General features: G+C 35.9%; 1 protein-coding gene across 1 annotated transcript in view; it reads left to right on the top strand.

The window, feature by feature from the left end:
* Positions 1–19,989, top strand: part of CTTNBP2 (cortactin binding protein 2) — a 206,203-nt gene that overhangs the window by 74,041 nt on the left and 112,173 nt on the right. The window contains 1 exon segment of the mRNA XM_090287406.1: positions 5,899–6,123. Within this exon segment, the coding sequence (XP_090143532.1) occupies positions 5,899–6,123 (225 nt within the window).

Genomic DNA, 19,989 nt, shown 5'->3' with positions numbered 1-19,989 from the left:
TGTATGCATAAGTCCAATCAAAGTTATAATTGATTTTTTAGAAGTTGATAAATTGAGATTTTATCTGAAAGAATGAGCTGGTAACATAGCAAAGAAATTTTTAGAAACTGATTTTTGTGAAGGAGGTTTGTCCTACTGGTTGGTAGCACTTAATACAAATTAAAGCATTTGTACTGGCGCCTTATGAATAGAAGGATAAAGGAAACAGAATGGACGATTCAGAAACAGACCCAGTATTATTGAGATAAAAGGGATAATTCATCACAAAGATGTAACTATAAGTGTTTATGTGAGTAACAGGACTTCAAAAGATATGAAACTGAAACAAAAATTGACAGAACTGAAGGGAGAAACAGAGAATATCATAATCATAAATTTTAATACTTTTATCAATAGTTGATAAACAAACAGTAGTTTATAGACAAAAACCAGTATAAAACAGAAAATATGAGTAACACTACCAATCATCTTAATTTGCATTTGTATTTGTAGAATGTATTCAGTGACCTCAACAGAATTAAATGAGAATTCAATATTGTAAACATCTGAAATTTTTTGAAAGAAATTTCTCTGTAATTCAGATGGCAAAGACAAAACCACAAGGAACTTAGAAAGTAATTTGAAATGACTACTGGCAGCAAATACAGAACCACTAACTGATACCCTTAAAAGAACCAAGTGTATGTATCCTGCACTTTGGCATAACAGTTAAATGTCAGTCTATATATGCAAAGAAAATCATTGGCTGTTTTTTGTTGATGATCCTCGATATAATTTTACAACATTTTCAGCAGAAAAAAGAAACTGTCCACATTTAACAGTATCACAGTTAAAGTAGTAATTTTAAAACAAAACCAAACACAAGAGAAAACACACAAAACTGTTTCATATTAGTAAACAATGGTATTAAATATTTTCTGATTATAAAATCTATTTAAACTGGAATTCGGTCAGTGATACATGTATTAACCTCTTACATTATATTAATATAAAAATGAATTTTAACCCATTTATCAAAAGTTCATTCTGATTTAAGAATAACCTGTGTGGGTAAAAAATGGCTGGAGTGTGTTTAGTATTGTATGTCATAAAATATGTTGGATGCATGAGTAGTCATCAAGTAATTATAATTAGGTGTTAAAATATAAGTTTGAGCAGCGGACCCATAATGATAAATATTGGATAATAAAGTGAGGACAAATATATAACATTTTGAGAAATTTTGAAATCCAGTTTTAATTTTAATCTCCTTGCCAACATTAAGGGTATAAAAGAATCTAGTTGTTGGAGATTAAAGAGAAAGTTGTTGTTGTTTATGTTGTTTTAAGTATATTTTATTGATTATGTTGTTCCAGTAGTCCCAGTTTTTCTCCTTTGCTCCCCTCTGCCCAGTACCCTCCTACCCTCCTGCAATCCACCCCACTTAGTTCATGTCCGTGAGTCATGCATATAAGTACCCCCCTTTCCTATATTATTCTTAACTTCCCCTTGTCTATTTTGTACCAACTGATTATGCTTCTTAGTCCCTTCACCATTTCCCCATTTCTCCTCCCAGCTGATAAACCTCCAAATGATCCCCATACCTATGATTCTGTTCCTGTTCTGCTTTGCTTAGTTGGATTTTGTTTTTATTTTTTAGATTCAGTTGTTGATAGTTGTGAGTTTGTTGTCATTTTAGTGTTCACAGTTTTGATCTTCTTTTTCTTAAGTAAGTCCCTTTAACATTTTATATAATAATGGCTTGGTGATGATGAACTCTAGCTTTACCTTGTCTGGGAAGCACTTTATCTGCCCTTCCATTCTAAATGATAGCTTTGCTGAATAGAGTAATCTTGGTTGTAGGTCCTTGCTTTTCATCACATTGAATACTTCTTGCCTGCAAAGTTTCTTTTGAGAAATCAGCTGACAGTTTTATAGGCACCCTTTTATAGGTAACTCTGCTTTGCTCTTGGTGCTTTTAGGATTCTCTCTTTATCTTTCACTTTTGGCATTTTAATTATGATGTGTCTTGGTGTGGTCCTCTTTGGGTCTAGCTTGTTTGGGACTCTCTGTGCTTCCTGGAATTGTATGTCTATTTCCTTCACCAAATTAAGGAAGTTTTCCTTCATTATTTTTGCACATAAGATTTCAATTTCTTGCTCTTCCTCTTCTCCTTCTGACACCCCTATGATTCAGATGTTGGCACGTTTAAAGTTGTCCCAGAGGTTCCTAAGCCTCTCCTCATTTTTTTCAATTATTGTTTCCTCATTCTGTACTGGTTGTTTTTTTCTTCCGTATTTTCCAGATCATTGATTTGAACCCTTTCCTTCCCTTTACCATTGATTTTGTGTGGATTTTCCTTTGTTTCATTTAGAATAGCCTTCACTTCTTCCCTTATGCGTTTGCCATACTCAAGCATATCTGTCAAGCTTGTGAGCATCTTTATCACCAGTGTTTTTAACTCTGTGTCTGTCAGGTTGGCTATCTCATCATCTGTTAGGTTGGCTACCTTCTCATTGCTTAGTTTTCCCACTGGAACCTTGATCCGATCCTTCTTTTGGGCCATACTTCTCTGTCTTCTCAGCTTGATAGACTCCTGTGTTTGTTTGCCTCTGTGTCTTAAGTAAATTGTTTCTCTTGTTATGTTGTAAGTGGTGGAGCCTTAGGGATTCGTCAGTACAGGGCGACCTGTTCACCATGCTCTGACTCTGTATGTGGGGGAGGGGTCTGAGAGGGAACAATACCACTTGCTCAGCACTTGCCCCTTTTCCAGGCACTTCTCCCACCTCCATATGGGACTGGCACCCCTCTAGCTATTGCCCTGACCATCGTTCCCGGAGTGGATAGGTCTATGGATGGACGTTCTAGGACCATGGGGGCCCTTTAAAAAAAGTGGACTTTGCTGAGAGACTGGCAGTTTCTTCCTCTGCCCCAACCCCCACTGGTTTGCACAGTCAGAAGCAATGAGGTTTGATTTTCCCCAGTGCTGGGACTGTGAGCTGCGTGGTCTGGTCTGGGGCTGGGAACGCTCCTCAGGTGTCCCTCCAGACTCTTTAAAACACGTGACTGCATTTTCCGCCAACCTGCAACTGCTGCTGCTGCTGCTGCATCTGCAGCCGCCAATGCACCACATCTTCTCTGCCCCGGCTCTGCCCCTCCTACCTGTCTGGATGGGTATTTCTTCTTTATATCTTTGTTGGATTTCCATGCAGCTCGATTTTCTGGAACTTCTAGTTGTCTCTAGTTTTGAGTAGTTGTATTCTTTCTTAGTTGTGGAGGGAGACACAGCGTGTCTGTCTACGCCTCCATTTTGACTGGTGTTGTTGTTTTTAATTCAAGAGTAAATGCTCTTTGATAAAGTCTCTGGAGGGACTTGTGCTGAGTCCTGCCCCATCCAGTTGCTTCTCCCTTCATCTCAAGTCGAGAGAAACAGGCTTTAAGGACACAAATTAATGACTTAACAAGTTTCTCCTGAAGGCCATGGTGGACTGAATATAGGTGGAGATGGAAAAGCTGGAATCCTATGGCAGTGACAGCATGGAGGTCTCAAGAGTCATCTTGTACTGCCAGGTTTTGTTAGACAAAGACCCATGAGTGTTTCCTATAGGTTACATTGCGCCATAGACATCAAAAAGTGGGAATGAGATTGATTCAGGTCCTATTTAATAGAGAAGTCTTGAGAACATGTGATCTCAGCCCACAAAAACTACTTTCTAGATGCTACATAAGAAGTATATGCAGGGCCAGCCTCATGGGTGTGCAACATGTGCAGTTGCAAAAAGCCAGGCCCTAAGAAGGGCCCCATACTTGGTTAAATGGGGTGCTGTTACCATCTTGAAATTCTTAATTTTTTAAATAAACAGCCTTAAGTTTTCATTTGTTATTGGATCTACACAAATTATGTAGTCTGTCCTAAATTTATGACCGGCATTGCGGAAACTATGGATGAAGGGGTCTCAGCAGTGGAAGAAGGCATGGTCCTCTAAAGCAGGGGTCCCTGACCCTGGGGCCATGATGGGTCTGTGGCCTGTTAGAAACCTGTTCGAAGAGCAGGAGGTGAGTTTGAATGTAATGAGCTTGAATCATTCTGAAACCATCCTAGTCTCCCGCCCGACTCCCCCATCCATGGAAAAATTGTCTTCCACAAAACTGGTCCCTGGTGCCAAAAAGGTTGGGGACAGCTGCTCTAAAGTCACCACACACTCTATGGCGGAAGAGTAGACTTTAAATATTCACCACACTCATTGATAAGGCTAGTGAACCAGTCAGGTAGAATGTTCCTGCATCTTTGACCTCCATCTTCATATCATCTACCTCCAGTCCCTCCCAACCCAGAGAGGACTAAAAACAGCTTAGGAAAGAGGAGAAGATTTGGATACAAAGAGAGGTTCTCATGAACACTCCTGTCCCAGGTGGTACATCTTAACCTGCATCAGGTCCTAGCTGGGGAAGGTAAAGTGTCATACCACTGAAGCTGGATATTCTGATAGCCAAATGGAGACTGTTTTATGTTCTAAAGTGACTATAGGACTTGTATTAGATAAAAGTAATTAGAAAAACCATGGGACTTTTATAAATTTTCATCCAAGGGTGGGGGATGAACTACTATATTGAATAGAAATTAAAAGACAAGTGAAAGAGAAAAAGAAACTGCATTTGAAATTGCATCTCTAAAGTGATATTTTTCAGTGTATTGATGACATAAGAATCTATAAATATCAAATGCTCCTTGATTCATAAACCATGTTAACTTTTAAGTTTCAAATGATGCTCTGAAAACTAGCTTAAAATTAATGATGAAATCGTACTTTTTGTAATGCATCTACAAATTGATCTAATTTGGTAACAGGAAAAAAATGTTAGGTTTTTCCATTTGTCATTTACTTTTGTGTGTATCTAGGTGTTGGCTTGCTGACAGTGGTCTAAAAATGGAAAAGTTTAGCTCAATGTGGTTGCTTTTAAAGTGAGAAAATGTATGTAATATATCTTTAGAAAACACACTTAACATTTGGGACAATTACATTTTATTCATAATAAAGTAATTTCGTTTTCCACTAACAGTGACATAGAATAATTTTTGGGGGGGTGGGGGGACTCTTCCAAATGACTTGAATTAGAAAAATGTTGCTAGTTTTCAATATATTTCTACTGCTATTTTCCATTTTATGCAAAAACTGGATGTGGTAGGCTAATTATTGAAAATTGCATTTAATGTCACGTGGATGTGCAATTAACTTTGATGCTGATGGACTGACATTTAGAGTAAAACGAGGTTACATTCTTTCCTGGGATTCTGTGAACTATATTTTAGTTCCCTTCAATGATGAGATATTTACATGTTTGTAAAATTTCTGGAGGTTTTTTGTAGTTTTTCAAAGTTCGTAAAATGAGAATGAATTTTGACTAAAAAATTTTCATGAAATATTTTCTTTAGTAATTATCCTTATAAATTATTTTTAACTATATAAAACTTGTAGGAGTTTTATATTTTGTGACTTCATAAGTATTATGAAAAATATATAAGTTCTATCAACAGAGAATTTTATTTTTGAACTTTTGCTAAAACTTATTTTAGTTGTTGATCTTTCTGATTTTACTTTAAATTAGAAAGGGCTGTATCTAAAATTCAGATACTTAAAGGAGTAGGCATCATGGGGAAACTATATCTGTATCATTTGTGATTGAAAATACAATATTCTTAAAGGAAGAAAATTGAAAAGTAGATGCACTGACATGCCAGGCTAGTCCAGGATTGGGGTCAAATGCCCCTTATGTCTTGCTCTCCACCTAACATCATACACAAGCCATTACTCACAAGAGTTGTGAATACCATTTGGAAGAGTAATAACAAAACCTTCTTATAAATATCTTTTAACTTTTAATTTCTTTCTTCAGTACATTCCTCTGATTTTGTTCTAGGCTCGCAGGAAGGAGGTATTCATCCAGGAACGGTATGGAAGATTTAATTTAAATGACCCATTCTTGGCGCTGCAGAGAGACTATGAATCAGGTGCTGGTGATAAAGACAAGAAGCCAGTTTGTACCAGCCCCGTCTCCATTCTTGAAGCAGTCATGGCCCACTGTAGGAAAATGCAAGAAAGGATGTCCACAGAACTCACTGCTGCTGAGAGCAGACAAAAGAAGGTACTGAGACTTTCAAATAGTCATTTTCCCCATAATACAGTTTAGAATTCAGAGACCATCTCTGAGGTTATCCTTTGTTCTTCAATAGTGTATTTTCACAAAGATTTGGGATAAGTACTTAGAAATTCAAAATTCTGACAGATTCTTATGGTTTTTCTTCAAATGTCACTCAAAAATTTAAAAATACACTAAACCAGAAAAGATGTTTGACAAAGAAATTATGTTTTCCATAATGATGACTTTAATACTTCCTTTAAAATATGAATTTTTTCCTTTGAATTTCTCTTTTCTAGTGCCACAAGACATACTTAACTTCTAGGTGGGTGATCCAGTCATGCAACCACGACTCTGATCATATAGTGGCATTCCTGACAGCTGTCTCAAATATTTTTTTAAAACTGAAAATCATTTAAATTATTTCTTTGGAAAATGAAACTAGCATGAGGAGAATTAGAATGAAGGTTTGCCTGCAATCTGACTCCATGTCATCTTGAAGTCCTGGTTAGTCTCAGACTTGCCTCTGGGGTCTGATAGCTGTGTTTACTGAAGACCTCCAGGCTCCTGCTCACATGTGTTTCATTTAAACTGACTTCCTCCCCACTCCTTGCCTTCCCAACCAATACACACTTATTTATTGTGCATGAATAGATGGTTCAAAGAGTCCTGAGTGAAAAAGCTTACTGTCATCAGCCATGAGGAAATAAAAGTTTAAATTTTGTCTTTCTGATATGCAGCCAAGACTGCTCATTCCCTTTATTAGAAAAGGGAGTGAGGAAATCATAGAAGCTAATGATGTGTAGTGTAATTAGAACAAAAAGCAATATGTTCTATAAACCATCATTAAAGCATAAATTTAAATGTTTCTATTTGTCCTTTTCGGAGACCTCATTATAGCTGTTTGACAATTAACCTGAATGCACTATACTATAAATATTTGTGGTACTGTCGTTTAATGTGTATGTCTTTTCCATGTAATTATAGCTTTGCATTAACATATACATGTCAGTGTTCTGGTATGGGTGTTGAATAAAAGCAAACATTTTCATCAGCATGTCACATGGTAGAAAACTAAAGCACTGGGTAATATATTAAAGAAGAAAGAATTGCAGGCTTTCCATGGATGTGAGGTGGAATCAAAGAGTTACTTTGGATGTTGCAAACCTTCTGCAAAGCCTAGCAGACAACCACTGAGGTCCCCAGAGGTTGTGAAAAATCCCCACAAACCACATAAGCAAGACCCATTATATTTCAGCTGATGTCACTGAAGCTCATTTGTATTTCTTGGTTGAGACTCTTTTCAATTATGTTCTTAACATGTCAAATGAGCTATTTCATAATAAAGTATTTTTGCTGGGTTTTATGCTGTGTTATCAAAAATTTAAAAAATTTTGGTTTTCATTATAGTTTCCACTTAATATATAAAAATGCATACTTTTCTAAATTTTACTTCAGTTGTGTGTTTTATCTACCACTTCTCTTGTAGAAAAAGAAATAACTCATTTTGAGTTGAATCAAAGATTTTATTATCTAGCTAATTTTTAAAAAGTGCACTCACATCCTGTTTGTTTCTGAATGACTGGGTCATTTTCAACCTGGCTGGAAATGAAAGGAGATTGTTTCTGTCCTGTGGGTCCTGACAGGATAATATGAAATGAGCCAGTGATTTGTCTCTCCCATATAACGGGGACATGGTGGTCCTTTATCGGCAAACTCATTGGCTGTGTAGTCTTAGTGAAGGGTTGCTCTGATAGGCAGTGCTATCCTGTGTCCCTAAAGGACATTCCGCTCTGGAAGATTGTAGCCTGTAAGAAGAGTTACAGTTTGTACTCTTATCCTGGATCTTACAAAGAAAATACCACATCAGCTGATAAGACCAGAAACACCAAATCATCTCTTTAGCAATAAAATTACCTGTCACTTATAGTCCTGAAAGTAAATACTTCAACCAGACATCTTCACTTCTCTCGCATATAGAATACATTGAAGCTTTAGAAATCTAAAAGCAGTAAGTAAGACAAAAAATCCATTATTTTCAATGAGTCCAGTTCTTTAAATCACTGCTAGAGCAAGAGTCAGGGAAAGCAAAGGCCTCATTATCTACAATTCACGTATTTATTATCTGACAATGGGCATAGCTCTTGGGTAATTCTAAGACATTTGGCCTGAATGCTGCTCTAGTTGGCCTCTCCAGGAGGGAGAAGGGGTTCCATGCTCATTCGTGCGTTGGTTCCCACTGAGACTACTAATAGGAAGGTTAACTGGTAGTTCGTGTGCCAGGAAAATTTGGGCCAGAATCAATTTGGCAAATGGACTGAGCCCTTAAAGCCATTTTGAATAAGCTAATGAGTAATCATCATGGGGAACTTTGCCTCCAGTAATCTACTCCACATTTACAGCCAGTAACCTAGGGTTGAATGATATTTGGATTTTTATTATCTTGTACATCATCTGTTAATAGACTTTCTATCCTAATTTATTTTCAGTCATTTTATTCATACTTAGAAATCATAATTTCTAACCCTGAAACAAGAAAGACCATTTAGTTTGAGCAGGGCCTTTAAAAGTAAGAAGCCAAGATAAATAGGAAATTTAGAAAGGGGCAATATTTTTTTCACCACTGAAAAAAACTCGATGTAGCTCTGTGTATTGGGTATAGCTTCTTCTCAAGAAGTTTGGCATAATGAGGCCAGTTGCACAGTAATAGATGTATCGTGCAGGATTCTTAGTTGTGAGCAAATAAAGTCAGTATTTACTGAGTGAAGCAGAAAAAAGCATTTATTGCTTTTTTGGTTTACAGCATGGTAGAGCATGGCTGGGACAGCTAGAGGGCCAGTTCCTACCAGCCAACATTACCAATAACAAAGCTCACTGTAGATTTAGTTTTAAGTGGTGATGCTTTTGATCTTGATAGTCTGCAAGCTGCAGACTCCAGGTAGCACCACTGCCGTCATTGCTCTGGGTCTTGAGTGGTGCCTCACCTGGCCTTGCTTCTTTGCATCCCTCATTTCCCACTTGAAACCTAAGAACAGGTGTATTTGATTTGTTAAGCTTAGGCCCCATGCTCTCTCCTTGGCTACAAAAAAGACCAGGAAAGCTACTATTGGATATATTTTACTTCTGTAGGGGAGAATCACATGGTGGAGAATTCTAACACAGGAAGGAGCTTCAGGTGCTAAACAGCTGAAGAAATGACAATTTGATCAGAAAAGAATCATCAAATTATTTTAATTTCTTTCATATGTCTTCTCTTCCTCTTATAACTAATTGTACTGTTCTGCCACTTGTTTCAGTGCTCTGTACTTCATTATATAATGGTTTATAACATATAATTTAATTTTAAGTTGCTCTCTAGACTTCCATTCAAGGACAACATAAATTATCTAAAATAGCCTTTTTAGGAAGAGTATTGAGGACATTTTGTACATGAGTGATCGTTTTTAGCTCATGAGTCCTTTTTGTATGATTCATTGTTACATTTCAACTTGCATTTTGACTCCCCAGGCACATTGCAGCGAGCATTAAGGGGGAGCTGGCTACTGAGGTCTATGGCTCTGAGCAGAAACTTAGAGCAGACGGCAGTTCACCTGATCCACCATGTCTTGTGTTCCCTCTCTTGAAACTCTAGATTGAGAGAAGGATACAGATGATATCTGCAGAGCCCAAGATGCTGACTGGGAGCTCCAGCCCCTATAAAGAAAAAAAAGTTATTTTAATATATTTTCTTATTTATTTGTTTACCAGTATTGGGCAGGTGGGAGAGGTTGTAGTTTCAGAAGAGGACAAAGCTGTTGTGTGTATTAAAAGATATGGGAAGGGTATAATTAAATGTCATAAGAATAGTGTGTGGTTGTCACAAACATGCATTCTGCTCTCTCATTGTATGAATGAGCATAGTTGCTTCCCTCTGTTTTCCTCTTTGAATTAGAACCAATTGCCTTTACATTGCTGCTCTGCAATCATCTACATAGTTTTCTCTTTCATTTTGTAAAAACATTATTTGGTTTTCAAATATTAAAGCAACTTGGATTCTTGAGGTAAACGTCAGTGGGTCACCTTTTATTCTTTTCATTTATTGCTGGATTCAGTCTGCGTATATTTTGCTAAGGAGTTTTGTGTCTGTTCATGAGTGATAATTTTTCTGTAAATTAAAAAAAAATATTTGAGTGCTTTGATTGATGGTAATTCTAGGTTTATATAGTGAATTAGAAGCATTCTCCCCTATGTTTTCTGGAAGGCTGTGTATATGTTTGCCATTATTTCTTTCTTTGATGTTTGGTAGAAGTCACCAGTAAACGCCATTTGAGGCAGGAGTTTTCTTTGAGGGAAAGTTACTTGTGAATTTAATATATTTAAAAGATATAAAGCCAGCCATTTAATTTTCTGTGCTATTTATGTCAATTCTGATATAAAGTGTGTTTCAGAGAAATATGATTTGTTGAATTTGTTGGGACCAAGTTATTCATTATTCTTAAATATTCATTCTGTAGTGATTATCTCCATTTTTATGTTGGTTATTTGCAATTTGTGTTTTTCTGTAGTAACCTGTTCTAAATGTTGAACAATATTATCAATCTTTTAGAGGAAAGACTTTTGGCTTTAATTTTTCTATTCTCTGTCTTATTTCATTTTTTACTTTTGTTATTTCTTCTATTTTGTATTTAATTTGCTTAACTTTTCATAGCTTCTTAAGGTGAAATTCAAGTGATTGAGATAACTCTTCCAATATAAGCAATTATAAAAATATAAATTTCTTTCTGTCCTCTGCTGTAGTTATCTTTAAATACTCCCACAAATTTTGGTATGTTCTGTTTTTATTTTCATTCAGCCCCAAATGTATTTTAATTTCCCTTGTAATTTCTTTTAAAACATTTTTTACTATTTAGAAGTATGTTGTTTTACTTTTGAATTTTGGGGTTTCTTAATATCTTATTCTGATTTATTTATAATTTAATTTTACTGTGGTCAGAGAACATTCTGTAAGATTTTAGTCTTCTGAATTTTTTTGGTCGTTTTGAATAGCTTAGCAAGTGCATCTGAAAAGACTACATCTTCTATAGTCTTAGAATATTCTGTTCCATAATGTCAGTTAGGCCATGGCATGTTCATAGTATTATTAAGATCTAAATTCTTGCTAATTTTCAAAAAGATTTTACTTATTTTTAGAGAGAGGGGAAACAAGGGAGAGAGAGTGAGAGGAAGAGAAACTTCAAAGTGCAAGAGAAACATCAATCGATTGGTTGCCTCTTGCATGCCCCCCAACTGGGGACTTGGCCTGCAGCCCAGGCATATGCCCTGACCAGGCATCAAACCATCAACCTTTCAGTTTGAAGGATAACACCCAACCCACTGAGTCACACCACTGAGGGCTATTCTTGCTGATTTTTAATCTAGTGGGATTTTTTTTTTTTTTGGTCTTTTTTTGTTTTTGTTTTGAGAGAAGATAGCTATCTTATATTTTTCTATTTCTCCCTTTGATTCTGTCAGTTTTCACTTCATATAGAGATAATAATTCAGCCATTATTTATATCATAATTTCTCTGCATATTATGTATTTTTTCCCCTCTGTTTTTAAGCTTGTTTCTTATCTTTGTTTTCAGCATTTTTACTATAATGTGCCTAGGTATGATTTTCTTTATATTTCTCCTGCTTTGGGTTGCTAAGGTTCCTAGACTGTAAATTAAAAAAAAAATCATATTTGTAATTTTTTTTGCTATTTTTTTCTTTTAATATATTTTTCTTCCTCATTTTATCTCTTCTCTTTTAAACTCCACTTTTGTGGAATTTAGACCGCTTTATATTATCTTACAGGTTACTGATGTGCTGTTCACTTTTGTCAATCTTTTTTTTTTTTTTTTATGTCTCCTAAAGTGGATACTTTCTTTTGCTGTATTTTCAAATTCATTGTCCTTTTAAATTTTACTCTCTCAAATCTGTTAGCCCATTTGGTGAATTTTTAAAAAAAATTTAGATATTATGCTTTTTATTTCTAAATATTCATTTAATTATTTTTGTTTCCATTTCTATGCCAAGATTCTCCTTCTGTTCTATCAGTGTGACCATATTTTCTTTGATAATGGCTGCTTAAGGTCCTTATTTTCTAATTCCAACATAAATCATCTTGGACCCAATTTATATTTGAGTACATTTCTTTCACAATGCATGACTTAAAAAAATAAATTATTTACCTCTCTAGTAATTTATTGTATACTAAACATTATGGATGATATGCTACAGATCCTAGATTCTGTTATCTTCTGAAGAATGTATTTTGTTCTAGGAAGCAGTGAACCTGGTAAGATTCATATCCACACTCTGTCTCCTTACATTTGGCAATAACTAAAATGTTTGCTGAGTTCTCTCAGTCACTCAGCAGGCAACTCTGTCATTTAGTGTGGCATCTCCCTGAGGAATGTGTAATTCAAGGGTCAACCAAAGAGGCTGGTGGTTTAATTGTGGCAGCCTCAGTTTCATCTTCTGCTTTCTCAGACCAGAACAAGAGGTGCTGTGTGCTTGAGCTCCTGCTGCCAGTGCTGTCAGGACAGAGAATTGCCCTCATATAAAAAGCTACACAATGGCAAATCTCATCCAGTACTGTTGGCTCCTTTCTTATTTCAACTACTTTTATTGTTCTCCAGAGCCTTCAAGTAGTTATTTTTTATATTTTTCTAAGGTTCATAATTATATGCAGGAAAGATATTCTAAATTAGTTATTTTACCATTACTAGTAGGGGAAATTTCTCTGTTGTACTTCGTAATTGTTGAATTACAACTGCTATCTAACTTACAAAACATCCATCCAAATGTCCAATGTGGACAATTCTCTAGACTCTTGTTTACCTGTAAATATCTCTTCAGAGGAAAAATAATGTGCCACAGTGAAACATTTTTTAAAAAGTATATATTATTGATTATACTGTTACAATAGTTCCAGCCTTCTCCCCTTTGTTCCCCTCTGCCCAGCAACCCCCTCCCCCAGCAATCCCATCCCCCCCAGTCCATGCTTATGGGTCGTGCATACAAGCTCCCTGGCTTCTCCCCTTCCTACATTATTATTTTAAAAATTAATTAATTAATTTTTTATTTTCTTTATATATTTATTTATTTATTTTGGTCAGATGGCAAAGAAGAATATTTTTGCCACAGCTTTCTTTTATTTTACTTTTTAATTTTTTTTATTTTTGGTTTTTCAATTACAGTTGTCCCATTTTTCCTGCATTTCTCTCCCCCACCCAGCCCATCCCTTCTCCCATAATCATATCCCTCCCTGTTGTCCATGTCCATGAGTCATGTATACACGTTCTTTGACTAAACCCTTCCCTTAATTATCAATCCCCCCCCTCAAACTTAAGACCCTTTATAATCTTATAAAGAACAATGGGTGATGGTATCATGCTCCTCTAGCTGCTTCGAGCTGGACATGGTCGTTGTCCTACCTACCCTTGGGTCCAGAAATCCCTAATAAGAGTGGGGGTGTAGAGGAGAGGGAGGTCTTCCCACATGGGGAAGGATCGTGCAGACTCCAGGTCAGTTGGCTGTTCCCGGACAACGGCGTGCTTGGTTTAACAGGCTGGCATCCTTGTTGTGTTCTGGGGGCAACAGATTTGGCAAAAAGGGTTAAAAGACATCATTCAGTCCATAACCACTAGAAGACAAAAGGCAGGGATTAATTTTTCAAGGTTCCACATTAGGGAAAAAAAGGGCTTCCTTGGAGGAATGTGTGCCAGGCACATCATACCTGTCTAAAACACTTTTGCCCACTATACTTAGTTTAGGCTGATGGCCATTCTGAGTGGTGTGAGTTGGTATCTCATTCTGGTTTTTATTTTCATCTCTCTGATGGCTAGTGATGTTGAATATTCTTTTACATATCTATTGACCCTCTGTATGTCTTCTTTGAAGAAGTGTTTGTTCAGGTCCTTTGCCCGTTTTTGAATTGGGTCGTCTGTCTTCTTGGTGTGGACTCATGTATGTTCTTTATATATTTTGGAGATCAATCCCTTGTCTGAGGTATCATTGGCAAATATATTTTCCCATATGGTTGGTCTCCTTTTCATCTTGCTGATGTTTTCTTTAGCTGAGCAGAAACTCTTTAGTTTGATGTAGTCCCATTTGTTTAATCTTTCCTTTATTTCCCTTACCTTAGGAGATACATCAATGAAATTGTTGCTATGCGGGATATCTGAAAATTTTCTGCCTGTTTTCATGTAGGTCTTTTATGGTGCCACACCTTACATTTAAGACTTTGATCCATTTTGAGTTTATTCTGGTATATGGTGTAAGTTGGTGGTATAGTTTCATTTTTTTTTTTTGCATGTCCCTGTCCAGTTCTCCCAACACCATTTGTTGAAGAGACTCTTCTCCATTTGATGTTCCTTCCCCCTTTGTCAAATATTAGTTGATCATATAGATCTGGGTTTATTTCTGGGCTCTCTATTCTGTTCCATTGGTCTATATGTCTGTTCTTATGAAAGTACCAGACTGTTCTGATTACTGTGGCCTTATAGTATAGTTTGATATCAGGTATTGTGATTTCTCCTATTGTGTTCTTCTTCCTTAAGATTGCTATGTCCATTCGAGCTCTTTTATGGTTCCATATAAAGTTTTGAAGTATTTGTTCTAGGTCTGTGAAATATGTCATTGGTATTTTAATAGGGATTGCATTGAATCTATAAAATGCTTTGGGTAGTATGGACATTTAAATGATATTGTTTCTTCCCATCCATGAACATGGTATATGCCTCCATTTATTTGTATTTTCCTTAATTTCTTTCTTCAGTGTTATGTAGTTTTCTGAGTACAGGTCTTTTACCTCCTTGCTTAAGTTTATTCCTAGTTATTTTATTTTTCTAGTTGCTATGGTAAATGGGATTTTTCTTTCAGTTTCTATCTCTGAGATTTTATTGTTGGTGTACAGAAATGCCTTCGATTTCTGAATATTGACTTTGTACCCTGCTATTTTGCCAAATTCACTTATTATATCGAGTAGTTTTTTAGTGGAGTTTATAGGGTTTTCTATGTACATTATTATGTCATCTGCAAATAATGACAGTTTTAATTCCTCTTTTCCCATTTGGATGCCTTTTATTTCTTTTTCTTGTCTGATTGCTGTGGCTAGAACTTCCAAGACTAAGTTGAATAGGAGTGGAGAGAGTGGACATCCTTGTCTTGTTCCTGATCTCAGGGGCAGTGCTCTCAGTTTTTGCCCATTGAGCATGATGTTGGCTTCAGGTTTCTCATATATGGCCTTTATTATGTTGAGTTATGCTCCCTCTATTCCCATTTTGCTGAGTGTTTTCATCATAAATGTGTGTTGTACTTTATCAAATGCTTTTTCTGCATCTATTGGTATTATCATGTGGGTTTTCTATTTCATTTTGTTTATGTGGTGTATTATGTTTATTGATTTGCGAATATTAAACCATCCTTGCATCCCTGGGATGAATCCCACTTGATTGTGGTGTATAGTCATTCTAATGTGTTGTTGGATTCGGTTTGCCAATATTTTGTTGAGGATTTAGCATCTATGTTCATCAACGATATTGGACTGTAGTTTTCTTTATTGTGTTTTGACCTGGTGTTGGAATTACGATAATGCAGGCTTCATAGAATGAGTTTGGGAGTTTTCCTTCTTGGATTTTTTGGAATAGACTGAGAAGGATAGGAGTTAGTTCTTTCCTAAATGCTTTGTAAAATTCACCTGTGAAGCTATCTGTTCCAGGGCTTTTGTGTGCTGGGAGTATTTTGATTACTGCTGCAGTTTCACTGGTTGTTATTGGTCTGTTCAGGCTTTCCTTGATTCAGGTTTGGAACATTATATGTTTCTAGAACTTTGTCCATTTCCTCCAGGTTGTCAATTTTTTTGTGATACAGTTTTTCATAATAATGTCTTACAACCCTTTGTATTTCTGTGTTATTGGTTGTGATTTCTCCTTTTTCATTTCTGATTTTATTTATTTGGGTCCTCTCTTTTTTTTTTTATGAGCCTGGTTAAAGGGTTGTCAATTTTGTTTATCTTTACAAAGAACCAGCTCCTGCTTTTGTTGATGTTTTGAATTTTTTTTTTTTTTTTTTTTTTTTTTGGTCTCTATGTCATTTAATTCTGCTCTGATCTTGATGATTTCCTTCCTTCTACTTGATCTGGGCTTTGCTTCTTGTTCTTCCTCTAGTTCTTGTAGCTGTAGGGTTAGAATTTTTATTAGAGATTCTTCTATCCTTTTTAGGTAGGCCCGTATTGCTATGATCTTTACTCTCAAGACCGCTTTTGCTGTATCCCATAGGTTTGGGGCTGTTGTGTGTTCATTATCATTTGTTTCCAGAAACTTTTTGATTTCTTCCTTGATGTCATTGTTAACCCATTCTTTATTTAACAGCATGTTATTCATTCTCCATGAGTTTGAATGTTTTCGACTTTTTTTCTTGAGGTTGATTTCTAGTTTCAAGGTATTGTGATCTGAGAAGATGCTTGATATAATTTCAATTTTCTTGAATTTGTTGAGGCTTGTTTTGCCTCCTATCATGTGGTCTATCTTTGAAAATGTCCCATGTGCATTTGAGAAGAATGTATATTTTACTTCTTTGGGGTGAAAAGTTCTTTATATATCAATTAAGTCCATTTTGTCTAGAGTGTTCTTCAATGCCTCAATATCCTTGGTGTTTCTTTTCTTTGAAGTTCTGTCCATTGTTGACAATGGTGTATTAAAGTCCCCTACTATGAGTGTGTTGCTGTTGATATATTTTTGTAGTCTTCTAATATTTTTCTTATATATTTTGGTGCTCCTATGTTGGGTGCATATATGTTTATAAGGGTTATATTTTGTTGATGGATTTTTCCCTTAAGTATTATGAAATGTTCTACTTTGTCTCTTTTTATGGCCTTTGCTGTGAAATCTGTTTTGTCTGATATAAGTATTGCTACCCCAGTTTTTTTTTCATGTCGATTTGCTTGGAATACTTTTTTCCATCCCCTCACTTTCAGTCTGCGTAGATCTTTTGCTTTGAGGTGTTTCTCCTGTAGACAGCATATATGTGGGTCATGTTTTCATATCCATTCCGCTAACCTATGTGTTTTAATTGGAGCATTTGATCTATTTACATTTAAGGTTATTATTGACATGTATTTATTTATTTCCCTTTGTACTGATGTCCCTCTCCCTCTCTTTTTTTCTTTTTCTTTTTTTGTTACAGCATTCCCTTTAGCATCTCTTGCAATGCTGGTTTGTTGGACATGTATTCTTTAAGTCTTCTTTTGTCTGAGATATTCCTTATTTCACCTTCCATTTTGAAAGAGAGCCTTGCTGGGTAGAGTAGTCTTGTTTGTAGACCTTAGTTTTTCATTGCTTGGAATATTTTTTCCATTCCCTTCTGGCTTGTAGCGTTTCTGTTGAGAAGTCAGTTGATAGCCTTATCGGAGCTCCCTTGTATGTTATTTGCTGTTTTTCTCTTGCTGCTTTTAGGATTCTCGCTTTGTCTTTGAATGTTGCCATTTTAATTATGATGTACTTTGGAGTGGGTCTTTTTGGATTCATCTTCATTGAGACCCCTCTGTGCTTCCTGGATTTGCATGACTTTTTCTCTCATCAAATTGGGAAAATTTTATGTCATTACTTTTTCAATCAGGTTTTCTATCCCTTTTTCCTCTTCTTCTCCTTCTTGTATCCCTATGATTCTAATGTTGTTTAGTCTCATGTTGTCTTGCCATTCTCTTAAACTCTCTTCGTTCTTTTTTGATATTTTTTCATTTTGTTGTATTGTCTGGGAATTTTTTTCTGCATTCTCCTCTAACTCACTTATCCGAGCTTCTCCTTCGTTTATCCTGCTTTTGATTGATTCTACTGTGTCCTTCAGTTCAGAAATTGTATTCTTCATTTCTTCGTGGTTCTTATTAATAATTTCTATGTCCTTTTTTATGCTGGTGTACTTCTTCATAAGTTCCTTGTAGCTTCCCTGCAATTCTTTTTTGTTTCCTTGGAGTTGTAGGTAATTTCCCTGAAATTTGTTGTAGTTTTCTCTGAGATTGTCAAGGTCTTTGAGCTTCTTTATAACCATTCTTTTGAATTCCATGTCTGATACTTGACTTATTCTATTCCATCTATCTCTTTTTCTGGGGATTCTTCTTTTCCTTTCATTGGGAGGTTGTTTCTGGTGACACATTTTTAAATAGCACAAATTTTTATTATAAACTGAAAACATTACATTTTATTGCAAGGCACAATGGTGCATGCTTTACATGTACTGCTGTATTTAATCTGTAATAATTATTTTTCCTCTATTGTGTGGATAGTTCATTTCGTTTTCCCCTTAAGATGTCTGTAATAGCACTTAGTTGTCTTTTTAACTTCATTCCAAACAATTTTGGTAGATTGTATTGTGACAGCTGTCACTTCAGCATGTGTTTTAAAGAAAACATCAAAACTGGTGAATTTTTGCGTAGCTGTTTAATATTGAATATGAAAGAAAATACACAACATTTTTGGCATGTTATGCTTTATTATTTTGAGGAAGGTAAAAATGCAACTAAAATGCAAAAAAAAAAAAAAAAAAAGAAGAAAAGATTTGTGCAGTGTATGGAGAAGGTGATGTGACCAATTGAATGTGTCAAAGGAGGTATGCCAGGTTTTATACTGCAGATTTTTTGCTGGATGATGATCTACAGTTGGATATACCAGTTGAAGTTGGCAGCAATCAAATCGAGACATTAATTGATAACAATCAACGTAATACCACGTGGAAGATAGCCAACATACTCAAAATATCCAAATCAATGAAGTTATGGAAAAAGATGAAAAATGTGTCTTCATTTTATGGGTAAAACTAAATGGACTTTTTGGCCAACTCAATACTATATCGTTTTAAAAAAATTATTGATTGAGTTTAGAGAGAGAGAAGAAGAGGGAGGGAGGAAAGGAGAGGGAGAGAAACATTAATTTACTAATTCTTGTACATGCTCTGACTGGTTGATCAAACTTGCAACCTAGGCATGTTGGGACAATGCTCTAACCAACTGAGCTAACTGGCCAGGGCCTTGTCTCTTAGTTTGTCAAGCACAAAACTTTTGTGTCTAGGCCGAAATGGTCAAAAAATTTTTTAATGTAAAAATTTATTTTTTAAAATATGGGGGTATGTTTATATACTAATTGGAAGGGGCTAGTAGAGAAGGGGATGTTTAATATTTATAAAGAGCAGTGTGACAAGTAATTGCAGCAAGTCTCAGAGGTGACAGGAGAGAATGAAATTAATTGCTGAAGAATGCCTGACCTTCAACAGATGGAAACCTTTCTCCCCAAGAGTGAAGAGGAGAACATATGGATTAGTGTGGCTATAAAAAAGCCTAACACAGGATACAGGATGTAGAAGACAGGGTGTGAGTTAGTCTGAATTGTCTTGTTAAACAAGTCTATTAGAATAGACAGAGTCAGTTGAGTGGTCAGTGGGTGAAGTTTGGGGGAGAGTGGCAGAGTTATTTACTTATTTATTTTAAAAAAAGATTTTATTTATTTTTAGAGAGAGAGGGAGAGAAAAATTGATTGGTTGACTCTCACATGCCCCCATTTAAGGACCTGTCCCTCAAACCAGGCATTTGCCCTGACTGGGAATTGAACTGGAAATCTTTTGGTTTGTGGGACAATGGCCAACCCACTGAGCAATACCAGTCAGGGCAGAGTGGCAGAGGTTTAAATATCCCATGAAGTAAACTCTACAAGAAGCTAAACAGAGTTAGGTAAAGTAATAGATGATTGGGGTTCAGAGCTCAGTTGAATTTGGAGCCATGTGTTTGTAGGTGCATCAGTTATGTGTTTCTTTTGTATTCTGTCTGTGGTGAGATTAAAAAGGACTCATGTTAGTCTGAGATAATATTTATAAGGCACA

This window comes from Furipterus horrens, unplaced genomic scaffold (genome assembly GCF_987537825.1).
Source record: "Furipterus horrens unplaced genomic scaffold, mFurHor1.1.pri manual_scaffold_9, whole genome shotgun sequence".
NCBI lineage: Eukaryota > Metazoa > Chordata > Mammalia > Chiroptera > Furipteridae > Furipterus > Furipterus horrens.
The sequence above is the reverse complement of the archived record's forward strand: the minus strand, read 5'-3'. Positions and strand labels throughout refer to the sequence as shown.